The 23,965-nt window shown below is 39.9% G+C and overlaps 3 protein-coding genes and 1 pseudogene across 3 annotated transcripts; 2 read left to right on the forward strand and 2 right to left on the reverse strand.

The window, feature by feature from the left end:
* Positions 1–12,004: 12,004 nt before the first annotated feature.
* On the reverse strand, positions 12,005–12,467 carry LOC100582700 (histone H2A type 1-A). Its single transcript, XM_003263231.3, has one exon. It carries the CDS (start codon positions 12,435–12,437, stop codon positions 12,042–12,044), a length of 396 nt encoding a protein of 131 aa, XP_003263279.1. The 5' UTR covers positions 12,438–12,467; the 3' UTR covers positions 12,005–12,041.
* Positions 12,468–12,693: 226 nt separating this feature from the next.
* Positions 12,694–13,270, forward strand: LOC100583044 (histone H2B type 1-A). The gene has a single exon (XM_004088749.3). The coding sequence runs from the start codon at positions 12,842–12,844 to the stop codon at positions 13,223–13,225; it is 384 nt and encodes a 127-aa protein (XP_004088797.1). The 5' UTR covers positions 12,694–12,841; the 3' UTR covers positions 13,226–13,270.
* A 4,504-nt stretch (positions 13,271–17,774) lies between these two features.
* On the reverse strand, positions 17,775–18,179 carry LOC105740194 (histone H2B type 1-A-like). The gene has a single exon (XM_012508631.2). The coding sequence runs from the start codon at positions 18,177–18,179 to the stop codon at positions 17,775–17,777; it is 405 nt and encodes a 134-aa protein (XP_012364085.2).
* Positions 18,180–18,250: 71 nt separating this feature from the next.
* LOC105740195 lies at positions 18,251–18,843 on the forward strand (annotated as a pseudogene).
* Positions 18,844–23,965: the final 5,122 nt, after the last annotated feature.

Consider the following 23,965-nt stretch of genomic DNA (forward strand, 5'->3'; position numbering starts at 1 on the left):
TAAATTAAACATGCTTGTCACCAGGGGGCTGGCAGGCCTGGTTCACATGCTCAAGAGTTGGGGATGACCTTTAACAGATGTAGATTCTCAATATATAAACCCTTGAGTCCAAAGCAGATAAATGAACAAAGTATTGTAGCTGGCTGCGTCACGTTTTTATCTCCATTTGAATAAGCATTTTCTGGGCTTATTGTTGAGATACAACAAGCCATTGTTGAGATCTCTTAAAGGACCACACCAGCCAGCCCCATCTGTGATCTTATGCTTGGATATCCCAGGGATCAGTTTAACCAAAATCATTCATTTGTGCCAGTCCCTTCAACACTTTCTGAAAATTTTCCCTTTGGCTGTTTTGGATAAGAAAACTTCATTTTCAAATGTTTTGCCTAATATTTTTACCTTAATTGGGGTACACAAAAAGATCAGAGACAGAGGATCACTTGTAATAGTAAAAGACTCAAGTAACTGACTCAGGAGAGAAGTGTCTGCTAGCAGTAGGACTGGGCTATTTGATATATTTCATGGAACTTCTCCCTCTCTACTTCCCATCCTGCCTTTATCAGGAAGGCAAAGAAAAAACTTGATTTCACAAAAGCTTGACCCTTTAATTACTGGCATACTCAGGTTCACAGAAATCCTAAATGGCTTTGTATTGGCCACAACTTTTATCTCCAGCAGATTTATAAAACACTACAAGGCCATATCGCTAGTACTCAGCATATGCAAAAGTTTTAACCAGATATGCTTCCTTATACGGGTTCTCTGTTTTAGCCTTAACTTGCCTGGAGCCTTCCTAACCCTTGGTGTGACCCTCAGTCTCCACTCTCTTTTCCACACATCAAAACATTATTCACCTTCAAGCACAGCTCAAAGCTCACTTCTTCCAGGAGGCAGTCCCTGATTAATCAGATGGAAGTGGTCACTTCCCCTCAGGAAATGAGACAGCTGCTCTATGAAGAAAAGAGCATTAGACTGAGAATCAGAAGGGCTGAACCCAAATCCCAGCTTTGCTAAGAACTCACTGAGGGACTGTATTAGTTTCCTAGAGCTTCCATAAGAAAGTATCACATACTAGGTGGCTTTAAACAACAGATATGTATCATTTTACAGTTCTGGAGGCTGGAAATCTGAAATTAAGGTGTTAGCAGAGCTGTTTCCTTCTGAAAGCTATGAGGGAGAATCTCTTTCATGTCTCTTTCCCACCTTCTGGTGGTTTGCTGGCAATCTTTGGTGTTCCTTGGCTAGTAGAAGTGCTACCCTGATGTCTGCCTTTATCTTCACATGGCATTCCCCCTGTTTGCATGTCTGGCTCTGTATCCAAATTTCCTCTTTTTATAAGGACACCATTCATATTGGATTAGGGGCCCATCCTATGCCAGTATGACTTCATCTTAACTAATTACATTTGCAATGATCCCATTTACAAATAGGTCATATTCTGACTTCAAGATATGAATTTGGAGAGTATGCAATTCAACCCGTAACAGGGCCCATAGGAAAAAAAAATCCGTCTCAGTTTCCTGACCTATAAAATAGAGGTAAAGTAGAAATAACTACTCACGGAATCCTTGGAAAGATTAGTGTAGGTAGTTACCCAGCTCTGTGGCTCAGTGGATGCATATGTTAGATTCCATATGTTATCATTTTTATTTTCTGCTGTCTTATTATGCTTTTTACACCTATATATGAGTGGAAGCAGAGAGGAGAGAAGACCCAAACATAATTGATGGTTCCTCCCTAGGGGAAGTGGGGACACCATAACAGCTTCCTTCAGTGAGGCACCAAGCTAGGCAAGGAGACAAGCTGTAAGCAAAGAGCTTACAGTCTGTTGGAGGGATTGCGGTGCCAGATGACCCAGCACAACTCATGAGTTAATGTTTGAAAGGTGTAGTGGTCTTTCCCTCAGTTCTTCAGCTGCTGCCTGGGACGCAGGATTTACTTCAGTGGAGTCAATTATGAGATGCGGCAAGAAGAGAAAGTGCTCTCAAGTGCATGTTTATTTTACTCCAAATTTCATTTTAAGATGCATGTTTGTGTAAAATGCCTGTACATTTCCTTTGGACCATCTGCTGTAGAAGTAATAGGTCAGATTCAAGGGTGCTCTTTCCCTGCAGGCGTGGGGTCAGACCGATTCAGATCTTGTTCTCTTACACAGGCAGGGAGCCCAAAACTTGCCTCTGCTGTCCTTCTCTGAGAGTCTACCAATTGGCTTCCTTACTATTGTTGCACAACACCACACATAATTTTAAATTATATCACCCACGATTTCTTTTAGAAGCTCCACAGAAGGACATCCATAAAATTAGCCCTACTAGGGTTCTTACTGTTTCATTAAAGGTTTCTGGTAACTTTCTGATCTGATGGAACAGTCATAACTACAAATGCTATGGATTTTGGATACATGACATAGGCATTTGCTTTCTTTTTAGAAAAACGTGAAACTAGGAAGGCAGTGTATTCAGAACTGAGCTCCCTACCTGGCTCATGACAGAAGCATGGGCAGTGGAAGAGCCAGTAAGTGATCTCCCAGGCATTCAGCTCACTCAGCCCCGTAGCCTCTCTTAGAGTGCTTTTCCATACTTGTGTCTTAAACAATGGGCACAAAGTGATGAATTCAGAATGGACACACAGTAGGTGCTTTTAAGCGTGATTCCACCTGCCTCTAGCTGTCGACATAAGGCCACACTAGAGTAATTTTGTGGCAAATTCTGAGCTTGGTTACAGAACTTTTGGGCAGGCAGGACTCAACAAGCAAATCCCCCCGAGAGGGGGATTATGATTTATATTTGCAAAGCACCAAATAAAGTTCACATAAGACTCATGAGAGATTCCTCCTTCCATGCTATAAAGTGGAGGTCAGAAATGTCGAGACTTTTCCCAGGCTCCTCGGAAAGAAAGAAGCAGAGCCAGGACTCACATAGGACTTCTGACTCAAAAGCCTTTTCTCTCATGAGCCACTGGCCATGTGCGGTGGGCAGAAGTGGCTCTTACTCTCCTCTGTAGCTAACCTCAGGAAACTCCCCAGGGCTGAGGGAGGGGCTGCGCTGAAGGGTCAGCAGGTGAAAGCAACCCTCACATAGGCCCATTCTGTAGGAAAGGGCCGAACCCCTGTGCCCGAACATCTACCGCAGCAGAGGCCAGCACTTGAATAAGAAGTGCTGAGGAAGTGACCAGCACTTCTTTCTGAAGCAAGCCTAAATTAAGGGATAGGAAACCCCAGGAAGGAAACTCTGGACTGCTCCACTAACATGGAGACAGCCAAAGGGCACCCAGGATGCTCTGCAACCTTTTGCTTACAGAAGTGGAGGTGCTGAAGGTGCTTACTCTAAACTGAAAAACGGATAGTCTCTGAACTTTCCTCACTCTTTCCTATCCCCAAACTCACAGACTGTGATAAGCCATAGTTCCACTATTAGACTGTAATCCCCTGCATGGCAAGATCTTTATATTTCATGGTTATTTCCAGCAACTCAAATGGAATCCAACATAGAATTGGCTCTCAGCAAAGGATTATTAATGATGATGTTAGATTTCTCTAGATAGATAAAGATTTCTCAACCCTGGCACTTTTAGCATTTGGGGGCAGATAATTTTTCATTTTGGGGAGTTGTCCTATGTAAGATGTTTAGTAGCATCCCTGGCCTTGACTATGAGATGCCGGACCCGCCACCAGTTGTGACAACCAAAAATGCTTCCCAACATTGCCGAATGACCATTGGTAGCAAAATCACCCTTGGTTGAGAATCACTGCTTTAGAGGAAGAAATGAACTAACATATCTGAGCCTGGGCTATGTGCCCGATGCCTTATTGACGTGATCTCAGTTTGATCTTCATAATAACCCTGTGAGGTAGGTATTACCATGTACAGGTGAAGAGACTGAGGCACAGATTATGTAACTGGTTCAAGAACTCTCAGCTTAGAAGTAGCAGAGCTAGATTCTGAAGTAGGCCTGTCAGATTCCTGTGCTGACAGGAGGCAGAAATAACAACGGAAACATGATCTGTACAGGCATTTGTGGGTGTTCTGCAACTGTTGCAACAGTTGTTCATGTAATCATCATTCTCATGTCTTTTTCAGTTTACTAAAAGGTTGAAGTCTGAATGTATATTTTAAGCACTGATTTCTATTTTTTCTCCGTAGGACTATTAAATGCAGTATTCATAATTTCACTGTACATTTTCTCCAGTGTCACTTCAGAAATGTATTAAAAGTCAGATATATTTTCATGTGGAATGACTACTAGGCTCCCCCTGGTGTTAGCTTTGATTATATTTGACTTTAAAGGAGCTCACGTGTGACTGCATTTCAAATTAACGAGCGCTTTCTCTAAAAGGCAGTTTAAAAAATTCAACTGGCTCTCATTGATTGCATTATAAAATTGTTTTATTCAGATTTTGCAAATATTATATTTAAGGGCCTAATATAACTTAAGTTTTATAATGTTACAAAACAACTAATTTGAATTTGTTGTTTAAATTATTTTTTATGGACCCAAAGAGACATTTCAGAATATGGGAGTAACTGGCAAAAACAAACATATACAGTCATGAGCCACATAACAATGTTTTGCTCAATGCCAGACCACATATATAACGGTGGTCCCATATATTATAACACTATCTATTTACCGTACCTTTTCTATGTTTAGATATTCAAATACTTACTATTATGTTACAGTTACCCACACTGTTCACCACAGTAACATGCTGTACAGAAATCCAGGAGAAATTGGCTATACCCTATAGCCTAGGGGTGTAGCAGGCTCTACCATCTAAGTTTGTGTAAGTACACTCTTATGTTAATACAACGAAATCAGCTAATGACAAATTTCTTAGAATGTGTATCCCTGTTGATAAGCAATGTATGATAGATGTGTGTGTATATATATATACACACACACATATATATGTATGATAGATGTGTGTGTATATATATATATATGGAAATGTTCAGTCTCGCTTTGATGAAAAGAAGTGCAAACTAAAATAATGTGGTAATGCTGTACTCTACCAACTAAACAAATTTTTCTTTAAATAACACCAAATTATGTGAGGGCAAAATGAAATAGAAACACTGTCGTGCTTTGCTACTGGCCTTCTGGTGCAATAATCTGGAATAGTAACAGTATGCAGAAAAAGGCATAAAATCTTGTGTATTCTTTGACCTAATCATCCCATATCTAGGAATGGTTTAAACAAATACTTCAGAAGGAGTGAAAGCTATTTTTGCACAGATGTTCATTACAGCATTGATTGCAATAATAAAATATTGGAAACAGCCTAAGTAGTTAACAATGATCAGCTCGGCCTGGCCTGGTGGCTCACGCCTGTAATCCCAGCACTTTAGGAGGCTGAGGCAGCTGAATCATCACGTGCCTGTAATTTCAGCTACTCGGGAGGCTGAGGCAGGAGAATCATTTGAACCTGGGAGGCAGAGGTTGCAGTGAGGGGGATGTTGTGCCACTAGACTCCAGCCTGGATGACAGAGTGAGACTCCGTCTCAAAAAAAGAAAACAAAATCCCCCCCAAAATATCCCAAACAATGAAAGATGGTCTATTTAACTAAATTATGGTACAACCACTTTAGTATAGTCGCAATTAAGGTGGGGTTTAGAGTCAGACTATCTGGGTTGCAATGCTGACTCCAGTGCTAGTTCTGTTGCCCCAAAGAAGTTTAATCTCTTCATTGGTAAGGTGGGTATAATAGTAGTACCTAGCTATAGGATTGTTTTGAGGATTAAACAAGATCAAGTGCGTAACACATTTAGAAAAAAATGTGTGGTACAAAGTACTCAGTATATGTCTTGGTGCAGCTATCGAAATTGAGAATTAAAAAATAAGAATTATAAAATTACATAACCACTTAAAAATCTAATGTTATAATATATTTTAAAAAACATGATATTGAAAGAGAAAAATGTTCTCTATAAGCATAAAGGTTGGTGGAAAAATACAAAAATAAGAATAAATATGTCAAAATGGGAAATGATTGATGACCTTTCCACTCTCAATTTTCTATTTTACTATTGTCACTTAAATGCTAAAAAGTAAGCAGCTGGAACTCAGAAAAAAGTGTTTTTATTTATGTATTCAACCAGTCATTAATTGGTGTCTTCTGTATTTTAAAAGGCACTGCAAAATTTGGCTCAACAATTAAAACATTCTCATAAAAAGCTTTATAGTTTTATAAATATAAAAAGCTTTATATTTTAGTAGAAGAGACAGGCATAAACATTAACACCTTTAACTAGAATGTGCAACAAGGTCACCAGAGGGACATCTAAATGACTCTAAGATGGGGGAGGGAAATCGTCAAGGAAAGCTTCACAAATGATGTAATGTATAAGCGTATCCTTCAAGGACGCATAGAAACTAATTAAACGAAGAACGGCAAGAACATTCTAGAAAAGTTACACAACTCATAAAGACACAGGTGAATTAAAGCGCAGTGGGTTCAAGGAACTGCAAGTAGATTGGTTATGACCACAGCATAGGAGAGTGTGGTAACAGCCTGGTGAGACAGCTAGGGGGAGCAGTTGAGAGATGTTAATCGGAGAAATGGCAAAGGGAGAGAAGACCTTATGTATGTAAGACTTGATGGGGGGTATGTGGGTGGTGAGTAAGAATAAGGAACTTCGGCTCCAGGAGGACAGGATCTCATCTGATTTGTACAGCACTGTTTCTCCAGTGCTGGAAATATCTATCAAAGAGACACTGCAGGAGAAAGAAAACACCGTATGCATGTAGATGTTTGTTTCAGTATTATTTATAATAGTAAAACGATTAGAACTGTGCCTGGTACTTCGTAAACTCTCAATATTTGTGGAACAAATCATAAATCTATGACTCTAAAGTTTAGGGAAGAGGCCGGGCGCGGTGGCTCACGCCTGTAATGCCAGCACTTTGGGAGGCCGAGGCGGGCGGATCACCTGAGGTCAGGGTTGGAGATCAGCCTGACCAACATGTAGTAAAACCCTGTCTCTATTAAAAATACAAAAGCTGGGCGTAGTGGCACAAGCCTATAGTCCCAGCTACTTGAGAAGCTGAGGCAAGAGAATCGCGTGAATCCAGGAGGCGGAAATTGAGCCAAGATAGTGTGGCTGCAATCCAGCCTGGGCGACAGAGAGAAACTCCGTCTCTCAAAAAAAAAATATATATATATATTTTTTAAAAATAAAGTTTAGGGTAAAGGACTCAGGTTTCTTTGGGACACAAGCATATAGATGAAAATTAATAACATACATTTTAGAGACAGAGATAGAAACAGAGGCATACTGGTAGACTGACACAGAGACAGACGAGACACAGTAAGAGGTTTATGGTTTTGCTATTAAACTCATGCATTATGCTTTAGTGTGTTTTTAACATTCCAATATGTGGTAGGGGTGATTACCTTTTTCCAAGACAGACATATTAAAATATACATTATAATTGTGAATGTATTCTGTCATACATTTCTGCTATTTGTTTTCTATAAAGCTGCGTTTTGGGGTGTTAACACAATGAGAAATAGTGTATCTACCTAATTTTTCCGCTTTTAATTTTCAAATTATTTTTTCATTAAACATTATCTCTGCTATTTTGCAAAACAATTTTTATGGGGGACAGTTTTGTCTGGAATGTATTTTTTCCATTCCTTTTCTTCTAAATGTTCTGTGCCAATAAATTTTAAGTATTTTATAACCAAGGTATAGCTGTTTTACTCCTAAATACTGTCTTTTAAATGGGAAATTTAATCAGTTAACCTTCATTTTGATATTTGGACTCATTTCTAATGTTTGACTTTGCATTCTAATTTGTCATGCCAGTCCTTTCTGATTTCCTGCTTTCCATTGGACTCATTTTTTTTTGCTATTACCCCCTTCTTTCTAGTCTACATTATTTTAGTGTTTACATTTAATATCAAAATATAAACCTGACTTAAGAAAATATCAGTATGTCTGTCCTTATAAACAGTACAAGGACATCAACATGCTTTGTTTCAGCCCCTTTCATCTTCTGTAACTATTGTCCAGTGTTTTTGGTTGTTTTTTCTTAATATTCTAGTAAGTATTATTGTAGGTTTTTTTTTTTTTTTTTACAACTAGTGTATTTAGATGGATTTATACTTTTACCTCTTCCTTTGGCAATATTATTGCTTACTGCATCTCAGTCTTTCTTCTGAGTTCAGTCTTTTTATTTCAGTATGTTCTTTAGCATTAATTCTTCTAGTATGAATCTGTGAGTGGCAAAACTTTCCAATCTTTGTCCAAAAATTATTTCACCCTTACACAAAAAAAAGTTCATCTGAGCACAGAATTTTAAATTGAAAGGTATTTTGCTTTAGAACTTAGAAGGTATTATTCTATCGTTCCATGACTTCTATGATTTCTGATGAGAAATCCATAATGTTGTAGTGGAGGAAGCAAAACTTTACTTCTACCCTCAGGATATTTTGGTTGGGCTTGAGAATTAAATTGACATGAGAGGTCAACAGGAGAAAAGCATATAAATTTATTGAATGCAAGTTTTACATGGCACAGGAGTAGGAAATGACCCAAAGACAAAGAATGGAATGCTTATATGAAGAATCTGACAAAGTGCAGTAAGCTGTGAAAATGTGACAGCAAAGGGGCTTGGGTTAGAGTAATTAATTAGGTGGAGAAGTGACTAGAGAGGTAAGGGTTGGTGTAACAAGGTTTATTTGTACAGATTTTCCTTGGCCTTAATTTTCTCTCCTTGATGAGAATGATAACTTTCCTTCTGGTACAGGGAGGGCATCTTTCATCTCCTGCTTTTAAGAAACAAAAGGAAGGTCAGAGTGTATGTGCATCTGCTGTTTTTCAAGTGTCTAACTCCAAACAGTCAATATGTCAGAGTGACATATTTTGGAGTGGTGTGTTCTGAATTCCTTCAACGTGATTTATCATAAAAAGTAAAAGGAGGCTGAGCACAGTGGCTCATGCCTGTAATCCCAGCACTTTGGAAGGCCTAGGTGGGCAGATCACCTGAGGTCAGGAGTTCGAGACCAGCCTGCTGAACATGGCAAAACGCTGTCTCTACTAAAAATACAAAAAAAAAAAAAACAAAAAAAAAACCAAACAACAAAATTAGCTGGGTGTGGTGGCAGGCACCTGTAATCCCAGCTACTCAGGAGGCTGAGGCAGGAGAATCACTTGAAGCCAGGAGGTGGAGGTTGCAGTGACCTGAGATGGCACCATTGCACTCCAGCTTGGGTGATAAGAACAAAACTCCGTCCCCGCCCTCCCCACCCCCCAAAAAAAAAAAAAAAAAAAAAGTAAAGGGAAAAAAGTGGCATATATTTGTCTCAGTTGCTGCTAAAGTTTTATTGTTAATAGCCAATATTTATTTTTAATTAACAACTCAGCAATTTTGGAATTACACAAATCACATAAAATTACACAAATCACATAGGCATGAGAAAGTGTCATATTAGTCTGATTATAATAAAAAATAAGTCAGCCGGGCATGGTTGCTCACGTCTGTAATCCCAGCACTTTAGGAGGCCAAGGTGGGTGGTCAGGAGTTCGAGACCAGCCTGGCCAACATGGTGAAATCCCATCTCTGCTAAAGATATAAACATTAGCCAGACATGATGGTACATGCCTGTAATCCCAGCTACTTGGGAGAATGAGGGAGGAGAATCGCTTGAATCCAGGAGGCGGAGGCTGCAATGAGCTGAGATCAGGCCACTGCACTCCAGTCTGTGCGACACAGGAAGGCTGTCGGGGGGAAAAAAAAAGTCAGTATCACCATTTTTATTATCACGTATAACTATTAGACAATGCATTTAGACAAAGTCAACTATTTAAAACAACAGGACAAAATTATATGATTTTTCTGCCTACCTGGAAAACCACAGAGGAAAAAAGCTGGACAACAGAAATGACAGAATAAGGAAGGAAATACAAACCAGTACAAAAATCAAGAATGTTCTATCTGTAAAACATGGTCAATCAGAAAACATAATTAAAAAAACCTAATATTTCCCCAAAATCCAGTAATAAAAAAGAATACCTGGAGATAAACTATGAAACGTGTGAAAGTTCTATAAGAAGAGATCAAGGCTGGGTGCGGTGGCTCACACCTGTAATCCCAGCACTTTGGGAGGCTGAGGCGGGCAGATCACCTGAGGTCAGGAGTTGGAGACCAGCCTGGCCAACATGGCGAAACCACGTCTCTACTAACAATACAAAAATTAGCTGGGCGTGGTGGCAGGCGCCCGTGATCCCAGCTACTCTGGAGGCTGAGGTAGTAGAATCACTTGAACCCGGGAGCCGGAGGTTGCAATGAGCCGAGATCGCGCCACTGCACTCCAGCCTGGGTGATAGAGCGAGACTCTGGCTCCAAAAAAAGAAGAATCAGAAACTTCTATAAGTAAATTGTTTTTGAAAAATCAAGGGGCATGTCTCTTTTAACATGTATTCACAATTTTTAAATATATTTTATTCTATCTAAACATTTAGTTTAATGCAATTTTAATAGGATTGCATTAGAGATGGAAATAAAAGTATTATGTAGTGCATTTGGAATAAAATAATACACAGGTTCTCTTCCATAAAGTCAAGTCCCTCCTCCTCTGCCTTTCCCTACTCTGCCTTGGCAAGTCTGGGAAGTTAAGTGCCACTTCCTTGACAAAGTATCTACATTAATTACTTGGAATTCATCTGTTTAGATTTGTCTTATATCCTAAGTTTCACATTTGCCATGTTCTAAATATTACCCAGTTTTATTCAACATATAGTTGCCATCTGTTTTCAAATATCTTCAGTTTTTGCCTTCCCTAATTGCATCCCTTACTTATTATGTATGCAGGTTAATTCAAGGGATGACTGACTTTTGTAACTTGATTGTCCTTACTCGGCATGTTTTATTTTATAGAACTTTACCTGCTTCTATACACGCCTTATTATGTGTAGATATCAAGTGTTTAGCAATTTTTTTTTTGTAACCAAATGAGTTTTTTTTTTGAGGTAAGGTCAACTGTTGAATATCGTACAGTAATTTTTGATTTAGTTATTTGGCAGCGTTACTGAATGGGTTTTGCTTTTCACTTTCTCTTGTTTACAGCACAAACTGCAAACACAGATCAACAAACTATTTTGCCTCTTTTCAACAGTCAAAACTTTTGAAGCATATACTGTTTCAAATTTCTAAATTTCAAATTGTTAGGCCTTCTAGTTCCATTCCTGCCTGAGTTTGACACTAGTATCTCACCATTACGTATGGTGTAAGGCTTCAACATATTTTACTTATATTTTAAGAAATAATTCTATTATTCTTTACAAAGTACGTGAAACCACAGGTATCAAATACATATGCTTATCCAAATTTTAAGATTAACTTACATGCCACATTTGAGTATTTCATGAAACTACCATATTTGAAAAGAAATTCTCTAAAATGTACTTTAACCAGCCAGACTGATGTTGCCTGGATTTAAACAGGAAGATTACACTTCTCCTGCTCGTAATGCAATCTTCACTTCCATGTGTAACCCTTAACATAACTGACATACAAAACTCTAGTTTGAGATACAGTCACGCTCATGTCACCCAGACTGGAGTGCAGTGGAGCGATCTTCGTTCACTGTAACTTTCGCCTCCCGGGATCATGAACAACCCTCCCACGGCAGCCTCCCGAGCAGCTGGGACTACAGGCCTGCACCACCAGGCCTGGCTAGTTTCTGTGGGGACAGGGTCTTAATTATGTTAATGGTTAAGCCCCAGGCTTAAACGACCCTCCCACTCCAACCTCCACAAGTTCAAGTATTGACTGCTCAGAAGCGTAAGCCACCTCGCCCAGTGACGTATATAATCAAAATTACCTCGAACTAATGGTCGATGCAAGGCTCCTTGAAAATCCCCGTACATTCCCGCAATGCGTTTAAACGGGTATTACTTCTGACAGGCGCGTAAGATGGCTGCTTAACAGCATTAGCGTTACGTAATGTACAGCCTTTTCTGAGACGGTAGGTGGCTCTGAAAAGAGCCTTTTGTTTTTTGACACTTAGAAGTCATTTATCAATGACAACCTGAAGTTACTTGCTTTGGGCTTTATGGTGGTGACTCTCAGTCTTCTTGGGCAGCAGCACTGCTTGAATGTTAGGCAGGACCCCACCCTGGGCAATGGTCACGCCGCCCAGAAGCTTATTAAGTTCCTCATCATTGCGGATAGCTAGCTGCAGGTGGCGAGGAATAATACGAGTTTTCTTGTTATCGCGAGACGCATTGCCAGCCAGTTCCAGGATTTCCGCTGTCAGGTACTCTAACACTGCTGCCAAGTACACTGGCGCGCCTGCCCCTATCCGCTCAGCATAGTTTCCCTTACGAAGTAGACGGTGGATCCGACCTACGGGAAACTGCAAGCCTGCTCTAGATGAGCGAGACTTAGCCTTGGCGCGTGCTTTTCCTCCCTGCTTTCCTCGTCCAGACATCTCCTCACAAGAAAACTGCAGCAACACCAGAATCACGTTTCCAGAGCTGCTACTGGGCCTATTTATAGTCTGACTGAGGTTGGCATTTGCTATCTGATTGGCTGATGGCCGTCTACCCAATCAGAAAGTCGTACTAGAATCGCCTAATTTGCATTCACGCCACTTCCCATTGTCCAATCAGATTTTGGATACCGAACGCGGCATTTGAGGGCCGTGCCTATAAATACCGAATCTTTCATCCTCGATCTCTGTTCGTTTAAGCTTGGTGAGGCTTCAGGAGCTATGGTTGTTGGAGCTGTTTAACACTGAGGAGCTGTTTAATGCTGGAAAGAGCTGTGAAACACTGAAGAGTTTGCGTAACACTGGAAAGGAGCTGTGTAACACTGCAGAGGTGTATAGCAGCTATGCCGGAGTTGTCGTCTAAAGGTGCTACCATCTCCAAGAAGGGCTTTAAGAAAGCTGTTGTTAAGGCCCAGAAGAAGGAGGGCAAAAAGCGCAAGAAGACCCGTAAAGAGAGCTATTCTATTTACATCTATAAGGTGCTAAAGCAGGTCCATCCGGACACTGGAATCTCTTCTAAAGCCATGAGTATTATGAATTCTTTCGTCACTGATATCTTTGAGCGTATAGCAAGCGAGGCATCACGCTTGGCTCATTACAACAAGCGCTCCACCATCTCCTCCAGAGAAATTCAGACAGCAGTGCGCTTGCTACTGCCGGGAGAGCTGGCTAAACATGCTGTGTCTGAGGGTACCAAGGCTGTCACTAAATACACCAGCTCCAAATAAGCTTGCCATGTAAACGTCGTTTCTAACCCAAAGGCTCTTTTCAGAGCCACTCAAGCATACTGAAAGAGCTGTGGACTTAGTGTAGTTTCTAACCGTAAGGGTAGTTGTTTTTTTTTTTTTTTTTTTTTTTTTTTGAGATGGAGTTTCGCTGTTTCCGAGGCTGGCCTACAGTGGCGGAATCTCGGCTCACTGCAAGCTCCGCCTCCTGAGTTCACGCCATTCTCCTGCCTCAGCTTCCTGAGTAGCTGGGACTACAGGCGCTCCCGCACCACGCCCGGATAATTTTTGTGTTTTTAGTAGAAACGGGGTTTCACCATGTTGGCCAGGATGGTCTCAAACTCTTGACTTCGTGATCTGCCCGTCTTGGCTTCCTAAAGTGCTGGAATTACAGGCGTGATTCACCACGAACATACTCAAATCAGCTGTGGGCTGAGGGTGGACGTGAGTCTCTTAAAAGGGCGGGTAGACGAACTAGTTGCAGCAAGACAATCCTTGCAGAGTTCCGTGGCTCACGCCTGTAATCCCAGCACTTGCGGAGGTAGAGGCTGGCGGTTCACAAGGTTAAGAGATGGAGACCATCTCGGCCAACAAGGTGAAACTCCGTCTACCAAAAATACAAAAACTAGGTGGGCGTGGTGGCGTGCACTGTAGTCCCAGCTGATTGGGAGGCTGAGGCAAGAGAATCGCTTGAACCTGGGAGCCGGAGGTTGCAGTGAGCCGAGATCGTCACTGCACTACAGCCTGGTGACAGTAAGACTGTCTCAAAAAAAAAAAAAAAAAAAAAAAGGCCCCCTAGTTTGTATAAAAAGCTACATGCTGATACTGGTATATTTAAGGTTAGCATTACATGTATAAAACTAAAAAGCGCAGCGACGTAGACAATATAACTTGCATTATGATCCCAAATTTTAAGACCTCACGAAAAGGGAATAGTTGAGAGGAAGTTACGTTTTGTGCCACAGGTAAGCCAAGTGTGGAAATGATTACGCAAACTCTTTGGAGAACTCACAAATCTGATTAGCAGGAATGAAATGGATTTAAAACGTCCTTTAATTTTCTTGAATTTATAATAGTTTCCTTCATTGTCGTGTTACTGGTTGTTGGACTCCCATCTGTACGGGCTCTCAAGCATTGAACTGATTCCAGCCACCTTAAAAATGGATCAAATACTACTTCCTGGAAACCTGTGGTTAGCTGGAATCCTCAATTTGTTCAACGCATGTTCATTTAACCTTTATCTTTTAACGAAATTTTGGATATGTATATGTGCTTTCTTTACATTAAAAAGTTAATACTGGCCGGGCACGGTGGCTCGCGCCTGTAATCCCGCACTTTGGGAGGCCGAGGAGGGCAGATCACGAGGTCAGGAGATCGAGACCATCCTGGCTAACACGGTGAAACCCTGTCTCTACTAAAAATACAAAAAATTAGGCGGGCGTGGTGGCACATGCCTGTAATTGCAGCTACTCGGGAGGCTGAGGCAGGAGAATAGCTTGAACCCGGGAGGCGGAGGTTGCAGTGAGCCAAGATCTCCCCACTGCATTCCAGCCCGGGTGACAGAACGAGACTCCGTCTCAAAAACAAACAAACAACCAATATATCAATGTACAACAAGATCCACTAAAGTAAGTGCCCCCACACTTTTGTGAACAGTAAGACAGTCCCTGCAAAGCCCCTGCATGCTTTAGCTGGGAAATCTTCCAAGGAGGTGACAAATCGGGGGGAAGGGGCATCTAGCATCTATGCTCACCTTGTATTGGGGATGGGATCATCTCTAATCAGGGATTCATGCTTCTCTAACACCTTGGAAAACAGCAGGTATCACATAGCTGCCAAATAACCTGTCAACTTTGTGACCACTGTCAGTAGACTACCCTGATTACCCAAGGACTTTTAGGCTTATTTGGGCAATAGATAAGTAGGAATACCAGCAAATAAAAACTCTTTTCAGACCAAACTTCATGTAGCTTTTATATCAGATGTATTTTGGCTGCAAATAATAGGAAATACTAGCTGAACTGGTTGAGATAAGTAAAACAGGACAACATAAAGGCAGAGAAGTTCCACCAATAGGATGATCACAGCCCTGGCTCCACTACCCTGCATCTTGCCTCTGCCCTTCTCCACACTGTGACTTTGCCATCATACTGGTTACAGTTCCAAGTGTTCATGCAGAGAGGACAGGATAAAGTAAAGGCAGGAAGAGTCAGTCTATTCCACTGGGTCTTGGATTGAGAGCAAGAGGAGTCTTCCCAGAGGACCCCATTCCTCTCAAATCCATTTTCTAGAACTGAGCCTAGTTCAGGTGCTGGCTGAGTCATTCACCTGCAGAAAACCACAGGATGGGTGTGAACTGATCACCTACCTTCATATATATTTGGCATTTTAAAAAGTTAAATATAGTTCTGGGTATTTTTGTTGTTACTGTAAATGAGGTATTTCCTATTCATTATTTTTTAACACTTTGTTGTTATGTATGTAAGACTGCTTTCTGTGCATTATTTTTTTATATATCCTTCTAGTACCTCACTGAATTGACTTATTTTCCTATTGGTTTCCTGGTAGATTTTCTTGAATTTTACATGTTTGCAATACAGGTTGAGCATCCGTAATCCAAAAAGCTCCAACATTCAAAACTTTTATTGTACTATGGATTTCTTTGCAAGTCTAGCTGATCCTATACACAGCTTAATATAAATTTCTAAGTGCATGCAATAAAATGTTTAATACTATTAAACAATATCAAATTGAGTTTTCAAAATATTTTTTAAAATATGTGATATAGTAATATTTGTGCCTCAAATAAGATTGAAAATGGTAATATTTTAGTGCATACATTGTGGAAAACAGTATAGAATTTCCTCAAAGAATTAAAAATAGAACTACCATATAATCCAACAATCCTACTACTGGGTATATATTGAAAGGAAATAAAATCAGTTTTTCAAAGAGATATCTGTACTCCCATGTTCATTGCAGAATTATTCTCAATAGACAAGATATAGAAAGAACATAAATGTCCATCAGCAGATGAATGGCTAAAGAAAATGTGGCATATATACATAATAGAATACTATTTGGCCTTAAAAAAGAAAAAGAATTCTGTCATTGGCAGCAACATGAATGAACCTGGAGGATGTTAAGTGAAATGAGCGAGGCACAGAAAGACAAATGCTGTATGATCTCATAAGTGGAATTAAAAAAAAGTTAAACTCATGTAAGTAGAGAGCAGAGTGGTGGTTACCAGTGGCTACAGTTGGGGAGTGGTGGGAAGATATTGGTTAAAGGATATGAAATTTCACTTAGGAGGAATAAGTTGAAGAACTCTATTGTACAGTATGCCGATTATAGTTGGTAACAATATGTTGTATTCTTGAAAATTGCAGAGTAGATTTTAAGTGTTTTCATAACAAAAAATATGTGGGGTAATGCATATGTTAATTAGATTGCCATTCCACAATGTATACATATTTCAAAACATGTTGTACACAGTAAATACATAATTTTTGTCAATTTAAAAAATGAAAAAAGTTGGGTGGAGAGTGGGTTTTAGGGAGGCAAGATTAAGAGCAGTGACATCAATTAGAAACTAATTCAGGTGTGAGATCATGAGTATGCAGACAAAAATGGTAGCAGTGGAGATGGTGAATAATCAGACACCAGAAATATGTAGGAAGTAAAATTACCATATCTTGAGAGATTGAAGTGGATGGAGGTTGAACAGAGACTATTAGAGAAAAAATACATTTCTGGCTTGGACAACCATGTGAATAGGGTGGTACTCATGGATATAGAGAATGCAGAAGTTCAGGAACAGTTCTGTTGGGATCAACTGGAAATCCCTGTGGAGAGAATTCTTAAGTGGCTAAGCAACATAAGAACTGTGATATTGAGTAAGCAGTTTACTGGAGTTCACAGAGACGCAGAAACCTTGGGCTTTGGACCTCAAATTCCAGCAGTTCAAGGGGAGTTAGCCTGATCACTTTTCATAATGTGCAAGAAAAGGAGCATAAAAAGCGCAAGAGATGCTGCAAAGAGAGCTATTCTATTTACATCTACAAGGTGCTGAAGCAGGTCCACCTGGACTTGGAGGATGTTTTGCACACATGATGGCCAAAGTCGAGAAAAAGCAAACAGCCTAATGCTCAGTGCCAGATTTCCCTAAGTGGGGAGCTCCAGGCCTTTTTTGCTGTCATTGTAGAGGGTTTGTAGTAGAAAACGTCGTAGACAAAAAGGCAAGCCATATTTCCCCATGACACTGTCCACAGAAAGAATATCCCCATGAATCCAGGCCAGGATTTTGGGAGCTCCCCTTTAATTGCCTCGGCTGTGAAATTTTTAGCTTTCACCAATACTGCTGCAGATACAGTTGATTAACGCAAAATTTAGTCTTAAGAGATAAGCATGTTATACCTAGTCTAGGAAAAAACTATCAGTCTGGCAATGTGGCATACTCTATAATAAACATTCTACAGCCCTGTTAGAAACTTTCATTGGCTCTTAAAAGAGCCTTTGGTTTGTGGAGCTCATCTGCTGGCTGGATTATGCTTTACTTGGAGTTGGTGTACTTGGTGACAGCCTTGGTGCCCTCCGACACAGCGTGCTTGGCTAGTTCCCCGGGCAGCAGCAGGCGCACGGCCGTCTGGATCTCTCTGGAGGTGATGGTCGAGCGCCTGGCATAATGCGCCAGGCGGGAAGCCTCACCGGCAATGCGCTCAAAAATGTCACTAACAAAAGAATTCATGATACTCATGGCCTTGGAAGAAATTCCAGTGTCCGGGTGGACCTGCTTCAACACCTTGTAGATGTAAATAAAATAGCTCTCTTTGCGGCATCTCTTGCGCTTTTTGTTCTCCTTCTTTTGAGTTTTAGCGACTGCCTTCTTGAAGCCCTTTTTGGAAATGGTAGTGCCCTTTCTGGAAATGGCAGTGCCTTTTGAAGCAAGCTCCAGCATGTTTATCTTCCAAGTTCACGGGGAGATCACTAACTGATGTTTGACTGGAGCGAAGCGTGATATTTATAGGCATGGCCCTCAACCTACGTCATTTGCATCTAACATCTGATTGGATAATAGGTAGAGTATGTAAATAAGACGATAGCAGTAAGGTTCTCTGATTGGATAGATGGCTATTAGCCAATCAATCAGACAATCCACAATCTGCTGTCAGACTAGAAATACGCTGAGTACCCGTTTTAACGGATGTCTTTTTCCGTTATAACTTTTAGTTTTGAGCTATGTCTTAGACTAGGGAAGCTCGGGGGAAAGGTACGTGCTATTTATTCAGAGAGGTTCTGCAGTTCCCCGTGGGCGGTGTCCGCCGGCTGCTCAGCAAGGGCAACGATTCCGAGAGGGTCGGGGGCTGCACGCTAGCGTACCTGCTGGCAGTTCTGGAGTACCTGGCCTCCGACATCCTGGAGTTGGCTGGCAACGCCGTCAGGACAAGAAGACGACCCGCATCATCCCGCGCCACCCGCAGCTGGCCATCCGCAACGACAAGGAGCTCAACAAGCTGCTGGGCCGAGTGACAATGGCTTAGGGTGACGTCTTGCCCAACATCCAAGCTGTGCTGCTGTCCCAAAGGATTGGGAGCCACTACCACAAAGTCCAGTACGAATAACCACGCAAGTTGTAAAAGCCAGCGAAGTGACTTGAATGTTTAATGTCTAGAAGAAACAAAAACAAAAAAAAACCCAAAGCTGAAATCAAAGGCCCTTTTCAGAGCCACTCAATTTCTGAGAAAGAGCTAGCTTACAAAAGGATTACAAAATGCTGTTTCGTCAATAAGACTACAGCTTTCGTAAACAGGACTCAGAACAGTTCTGGTTATTGGGGTATCCAAAGCAGTTTCCTTTAATACTCAGTAGTATTGACAGCAGAACTTGATGTTTCTGGGTGGAACTGTTTCAGCACCTACTTCAGGTAGGCAGAGCAGTCATTATAGCAGCCTCCTGGAAGGGGAAATGCCATTCTTCTTGGGAAAATGAACAAATTAGGACGTTATTGTGACAACCTATGTAATTCCTGAGAAAAATAATGTGAAGATGGGGAATCCTATTTTGGGAGTTGAATTTTAGTTAGAGTGTCGAATTAGACTAAATGATTAGAAGCAAAGGAAGATTTGTAAACTTGCAGCTTTCAGCACAACTGTTGTTGGGAGAGCATGCCTGTATTGACATCAGTCAAGGAACGGGCATATCTAAACATACTCCTAGGGCGCATGTTTTCTTCTGCCAAAGAATTACCTTCTGAGAATTCTAGGATGGTTATATGTCTAGAAGGCCATAGCCATGCCACGTTAATAAACCAAAAGATAAAAGGTACATATGGATATGTGATACCTTACTTATGTGAAAGTGCTTAATATACTATAATAAAGTTTATAATGTTTATAAGGTTTATAACCTACACACTAAGATACAAACCTATAATTAGGCTTTGGTTTGAGATATAATGGACACACTGAGATATAAATATGTTCATACTTATAAATACTCATATTTATAAGTATAAAGATACTAATATTTTAGTATGTGGGTTATATCTCAAACCAAAGCCTAATACTCTGTGTGTGTGTGTGTGTGTGTGTGTGTATGACAGAGTATTGCTCTGTCGCCCAGGCTGGAGTGCAGTGGTACAATCTCGGCTCACTGCAACCTCCGCCTCCTGGGTTCAAGCGATTCTCCTGCTTCAGCCTCCCGAGTTTCTTGGGTGAAACTCCCGAGACCGGGTTTCACCACGATGGTTAGGTTGATCTCAAACTCCTGACCTCAGGTGATCCGCCCACCTGGGCCTCCCAAAGTTCTGGGATTGCAAGTGTTAGCCACTGCGCACGGCCAAAAGTTATTTTCTTCACAATGCTTGTGTCCATAAAATTATTACTCTAAACCTACAGAATTAAATAAATATAAAAGCTATTTGTTGAAAACAATTATTAAACCCCCCTGGGAACTTAATTTAGATATAGATATTTAGGAATTGTTTTAAGTTTACAAGGACATAGTTTTAAAAAACCTATGTTAACATATTTGAAAATATCGAAGAAATGTAAGAGTTTCTGAAAAAATAGAAATTGCTTAAATTAAACCTAGAAAGCAGTGAGGACTAAGATGAATGGGGGAAAAAATGAGGTTACCAATAAACTAACATCCTCAAATATCAGGCTTCTTCTTAGACATTTAAGAAAAGGATAAATCTACAGCTAACGAAATGGTTTCAAATTACTAAAAAAAAATCCCAAAAGTGAATGAAGAAGGCATGCTAATAAGTGCAGCACATTCTCAGTTATAAGTAAATATACACAAATCTTACATTACATATGAGCAATCAACTCTGGTAGCCAATTAAAAAGTTAACAGTGATAAACCAGGATCCATCTACGAGTGTAAGGATGTTTGAATGCTGAGTAAAATGCAAACCTGTTTGCTAAAGGAAAAATAAATCTTTTTTAAAAACTCAGTAGATGCTTACTGAGTTTTTTAATACGTTTGTTAATACGTTTAGATGGATAATCTTTGTTTCTTAGTGGAATACTAGTAGTTGTTGTTAGAGGACTTTTAAAATCATGTTATTTAATAATGTTCTTGATGATCAGACAAATCTTTAAAAAGGGTATTAAAAAGATTCTCCTACACTAGTAGAAGGAAAATAAAATCAGAGTTAAGTAACATCTGCAGGGCAATGACCCACAATTAACTGGGAAATAATTATTGGAAATCAACAGTTCTCAGAGCCATACACCCTCTCAGAAAAGGAGCTGTGATCAAGTTTCAAAAAATATCATTTCAGTAACTCACTTACGTTCAATGTAGTAATTGCAGCTGCTTCAAAATGATGGCATTAATCTATCATCCTTAGTTCACGCAGATTGTATTATTTGACAAGGGATTTTAATAAGTAAAACAGAACATTTTTGGTGAGTATTGTCTGTTTTTATAAATTCAGAAAGCCATAGTAAACATTTGCTAAAGGAAATGACAATATTCTACTGTAATTATACTGCAGAAAATAGGGAATGTAGGGGGATTAAAGACAAATGAAATGGAGAATGAGCAAGGACACATAATACTTGGTGTTAAAGCCCAGAAGGGACGTAAGTACATCTGATTACCCTCTGAAGTGGGTGAATGAGGAGCAGAGACATTAAATGAGCAATCATGCTCTAATGCAGTCTGTTCTGCAAAAGACCAAACAAGGGAACTGTCTTACTGCTGTAACACATCACAAACTCCTAATCTGGAAACATCAACATTGACTGAATTCAAGTACCCAAACTGTACAGTAGAGCTAAAAGTTTTTTCACTTTTTTTTTTTTAACTACAACAAACATTTAAGAAATACCTTTTATTGCATGACCGAAGTCACAGTTAAGGAAACATGTACATTTCAAGAGCTAAAACAAAAGTTTTCAAAAACAATATGCTATGGTGGAAGCATTCTGACATCACTTTCTAAATTATTGTGCTGTGTTCTATTGTTTTATTGTATGTTCTATTTCACAAGTGGTTCATGACTTGCTCTTCAGAACAAGATTGGGATGATGAAAATGGTCAATCAGGGCAGTACACTCTGCACTCAGGTTTAGTCAATAAAGGAACTGCACTCACTGGGGTACCATGATTAGTTCAAAGATTGGGCATGCCACCCAAGCTGAGCCAGTAAAAATCTTTTCTGATATTTTCAGACCTGGAGATTGAAGAAACATATTTATACGGTTGCAGGACAAATAAAAAATTTTAGAAAATTAATCCAGAGCTGCCAGTGGCTGAATCTCTTGCTCTTGGAGCACTTTAAAAAATAAAGGTGACATCAGAAATAAAAACTTCTGTGTCTGTTGAAAGAGAAGGTGGTGGGAGTGGGGTGGTAGGGGGAATGTCTGTGTATCTCAGATTCCACTCTCTGAGGACTTTAGTCCCAGCAGCTTTTCTTTCTAGTCTACGGTTACCCTAGAAGAGAACTGTTAATGGGCCCCACCCTTTCCTCCTTAATTTATCTCAATAATGAGTTTCTTTTGTAAGAACATCTGTCTGACAAATTTAAGCAAAAATTTTCGGCTTGACACAATAAAAACCCCTCCCGAAAATCATAGTCAATTAAATGTGTTTGGTCTTTAACCATGGCCCCGTATCTCAGTACTCATTTCTGTGAGATTAAATGGCATTGTTCTTAATCAGGGTGTGCCAGAAGGGATAAATGAAGAATAAGGAAGAAGCATGAAATTAAGCTAAAAGATGGAATTTTTCTCTTTCCTTTAATACTGTAAAGCAATTAGAAGACAAATTTAGAGCCAAACAAGGGGTATGGCTGGCGCTTTGAGAAGATTTTTGGATCCTCAGAACATTTTGACTCCCTTCCATGGGCTCATTAACCCATTCCTTCCTTCTACTGTTAAGACCAGTGGGATGGGCAGGTCTGACTCTCAGTGTCTTCTGTTACACCAAGATTCTTTTAAAATCCTGAAATTTATCAGAACTGGATCATATTTAACTAAATTGTTCTCAAGGTCTTTCTACACAGTGAAAATAAAATTAACACCCTATTATCTTTTCCATTAAATTGTACAAAATTACATGGTCCGACTGAACTCATTATGAAATCGCATTTGCAAAAATTGTAACAGTGAGAAAATTATGACAGTGAAAGAGATCTGACCTAACCAACTTCATCTTGCTAGATCTTGTTAGATCTTACCTAACCAACCTCCAAACTGCCCTTGGTTATTTCTGGGCATGAGCCAAGGTAACTTTGGGAGAAATTTAGTTTATAGTTTAAGTTATAATAGCCCTTCTCAATAAATTAAACCACCTTTGTAAAACTAATGAAAGCCTACCAGGTTAGGAGGATGAGAGGGTCTTAATTTGTAGTTGAAACATTATTCCATTCCAGCCATTATTCTATAGGTGACAAGATTTGCAACTTCTCCAATTACTCTTGTAAATAATGTCATTAGTGTAGAATCTAAGATTGAATTTTTGGATGTCTTTTCAGGCTTTTGCACTTCTGATTACTGGATGGCCCCACTGGATCCATGACTCTTGACTCAACTGGTCCTATGGCCACTACTCAGAAGCAGACTCAGCTTTAGGAAGGCCTTTTTCCCTATCCCTATGATTGCGTTCTAAACGAATTAGCAGCACCCATTCCCTAGCATCCTGCTTGCCAAACTATCTTTGAAAAACCCTAGCCTCCAAATTTTCGGGGAGGTTAGTTTGAATAGTAATAAAACTCCAGTCTCCCTTCTAGCCTGTTTTACATGTATTAAACTGTCTCTCTATTGCAATTTCCTTATATTGACAAATTGGCTTTATCTGGGCAGCAGGCAAGAAAAACTCATTGGGTGGTTACAACTGCTATTACAACCAGTAATATATGACCATAATATGGCACCCAAATAACATGATTTTGGAAATAAACGTTATGCCTTCCAATGAAATATAACAATGTTACTAGATCACTGACAGTTTCCCCCTTTCAAAATATAATAAAATTAGGAATTCCTTCAAAAGAGTCTTCTCTACCATTGTTACAACAGAGAAATATAAGTCCTACATTATATAAAGTGTTTCATTCTTAACATGTTTCTTCTGATTCCCCTAATCCTAGGCATTCAGATTCTACCTGGATTCTAGATTGGTATCTAAGATCAGGAGCAAGGCAAAATGTTCACTCACAATTAAATTCAACTGTACACTGGAAGTCCTTGCTAGTACAATAAGGCAAGAAAAAGAAATTAAAGGCATATG

Source organism: Nomascus leucogenys, chromosome 8 (assembly GCF_006542625.1).
Source record: "Nomascus leucogenys isolate Asia chromosome 8, Asia_NLE_v1, whole genome shotgun sequence".
Taxonomy (NCBI): domain Eukaryota; kingdom Metazoa; phylum Chordata; class Mammalia; order Primates; family Hylobatidae; genus Nomascus; species Nomascus leucogenys.

Bases quoted from the DNA above. Each gene is read 5' to 3' on its own strand.
- LOC100582700 (XM_003263231.3), bottom strand. From the start codon at position 12,437: ATGTCTGGACGAGGAAAGCAGGGAGGAAAAGCACGCGCCAAGGCTAAG.
- LOC100583044 (XM_004088749.3), top strand. From the start codon at position 12,842: ATGCCGGAGTTGTCGTCTAAAGGTGCTACCATCTCCAAGAAGGGCTTT.
- LOC105740194 (XM_012508631.2), bottom strand. From the start codon at position 18,179: ATGCTGGAGCTTGCTTCAAAAGGCACTGCCATTTCCAGAAAGGGCACT.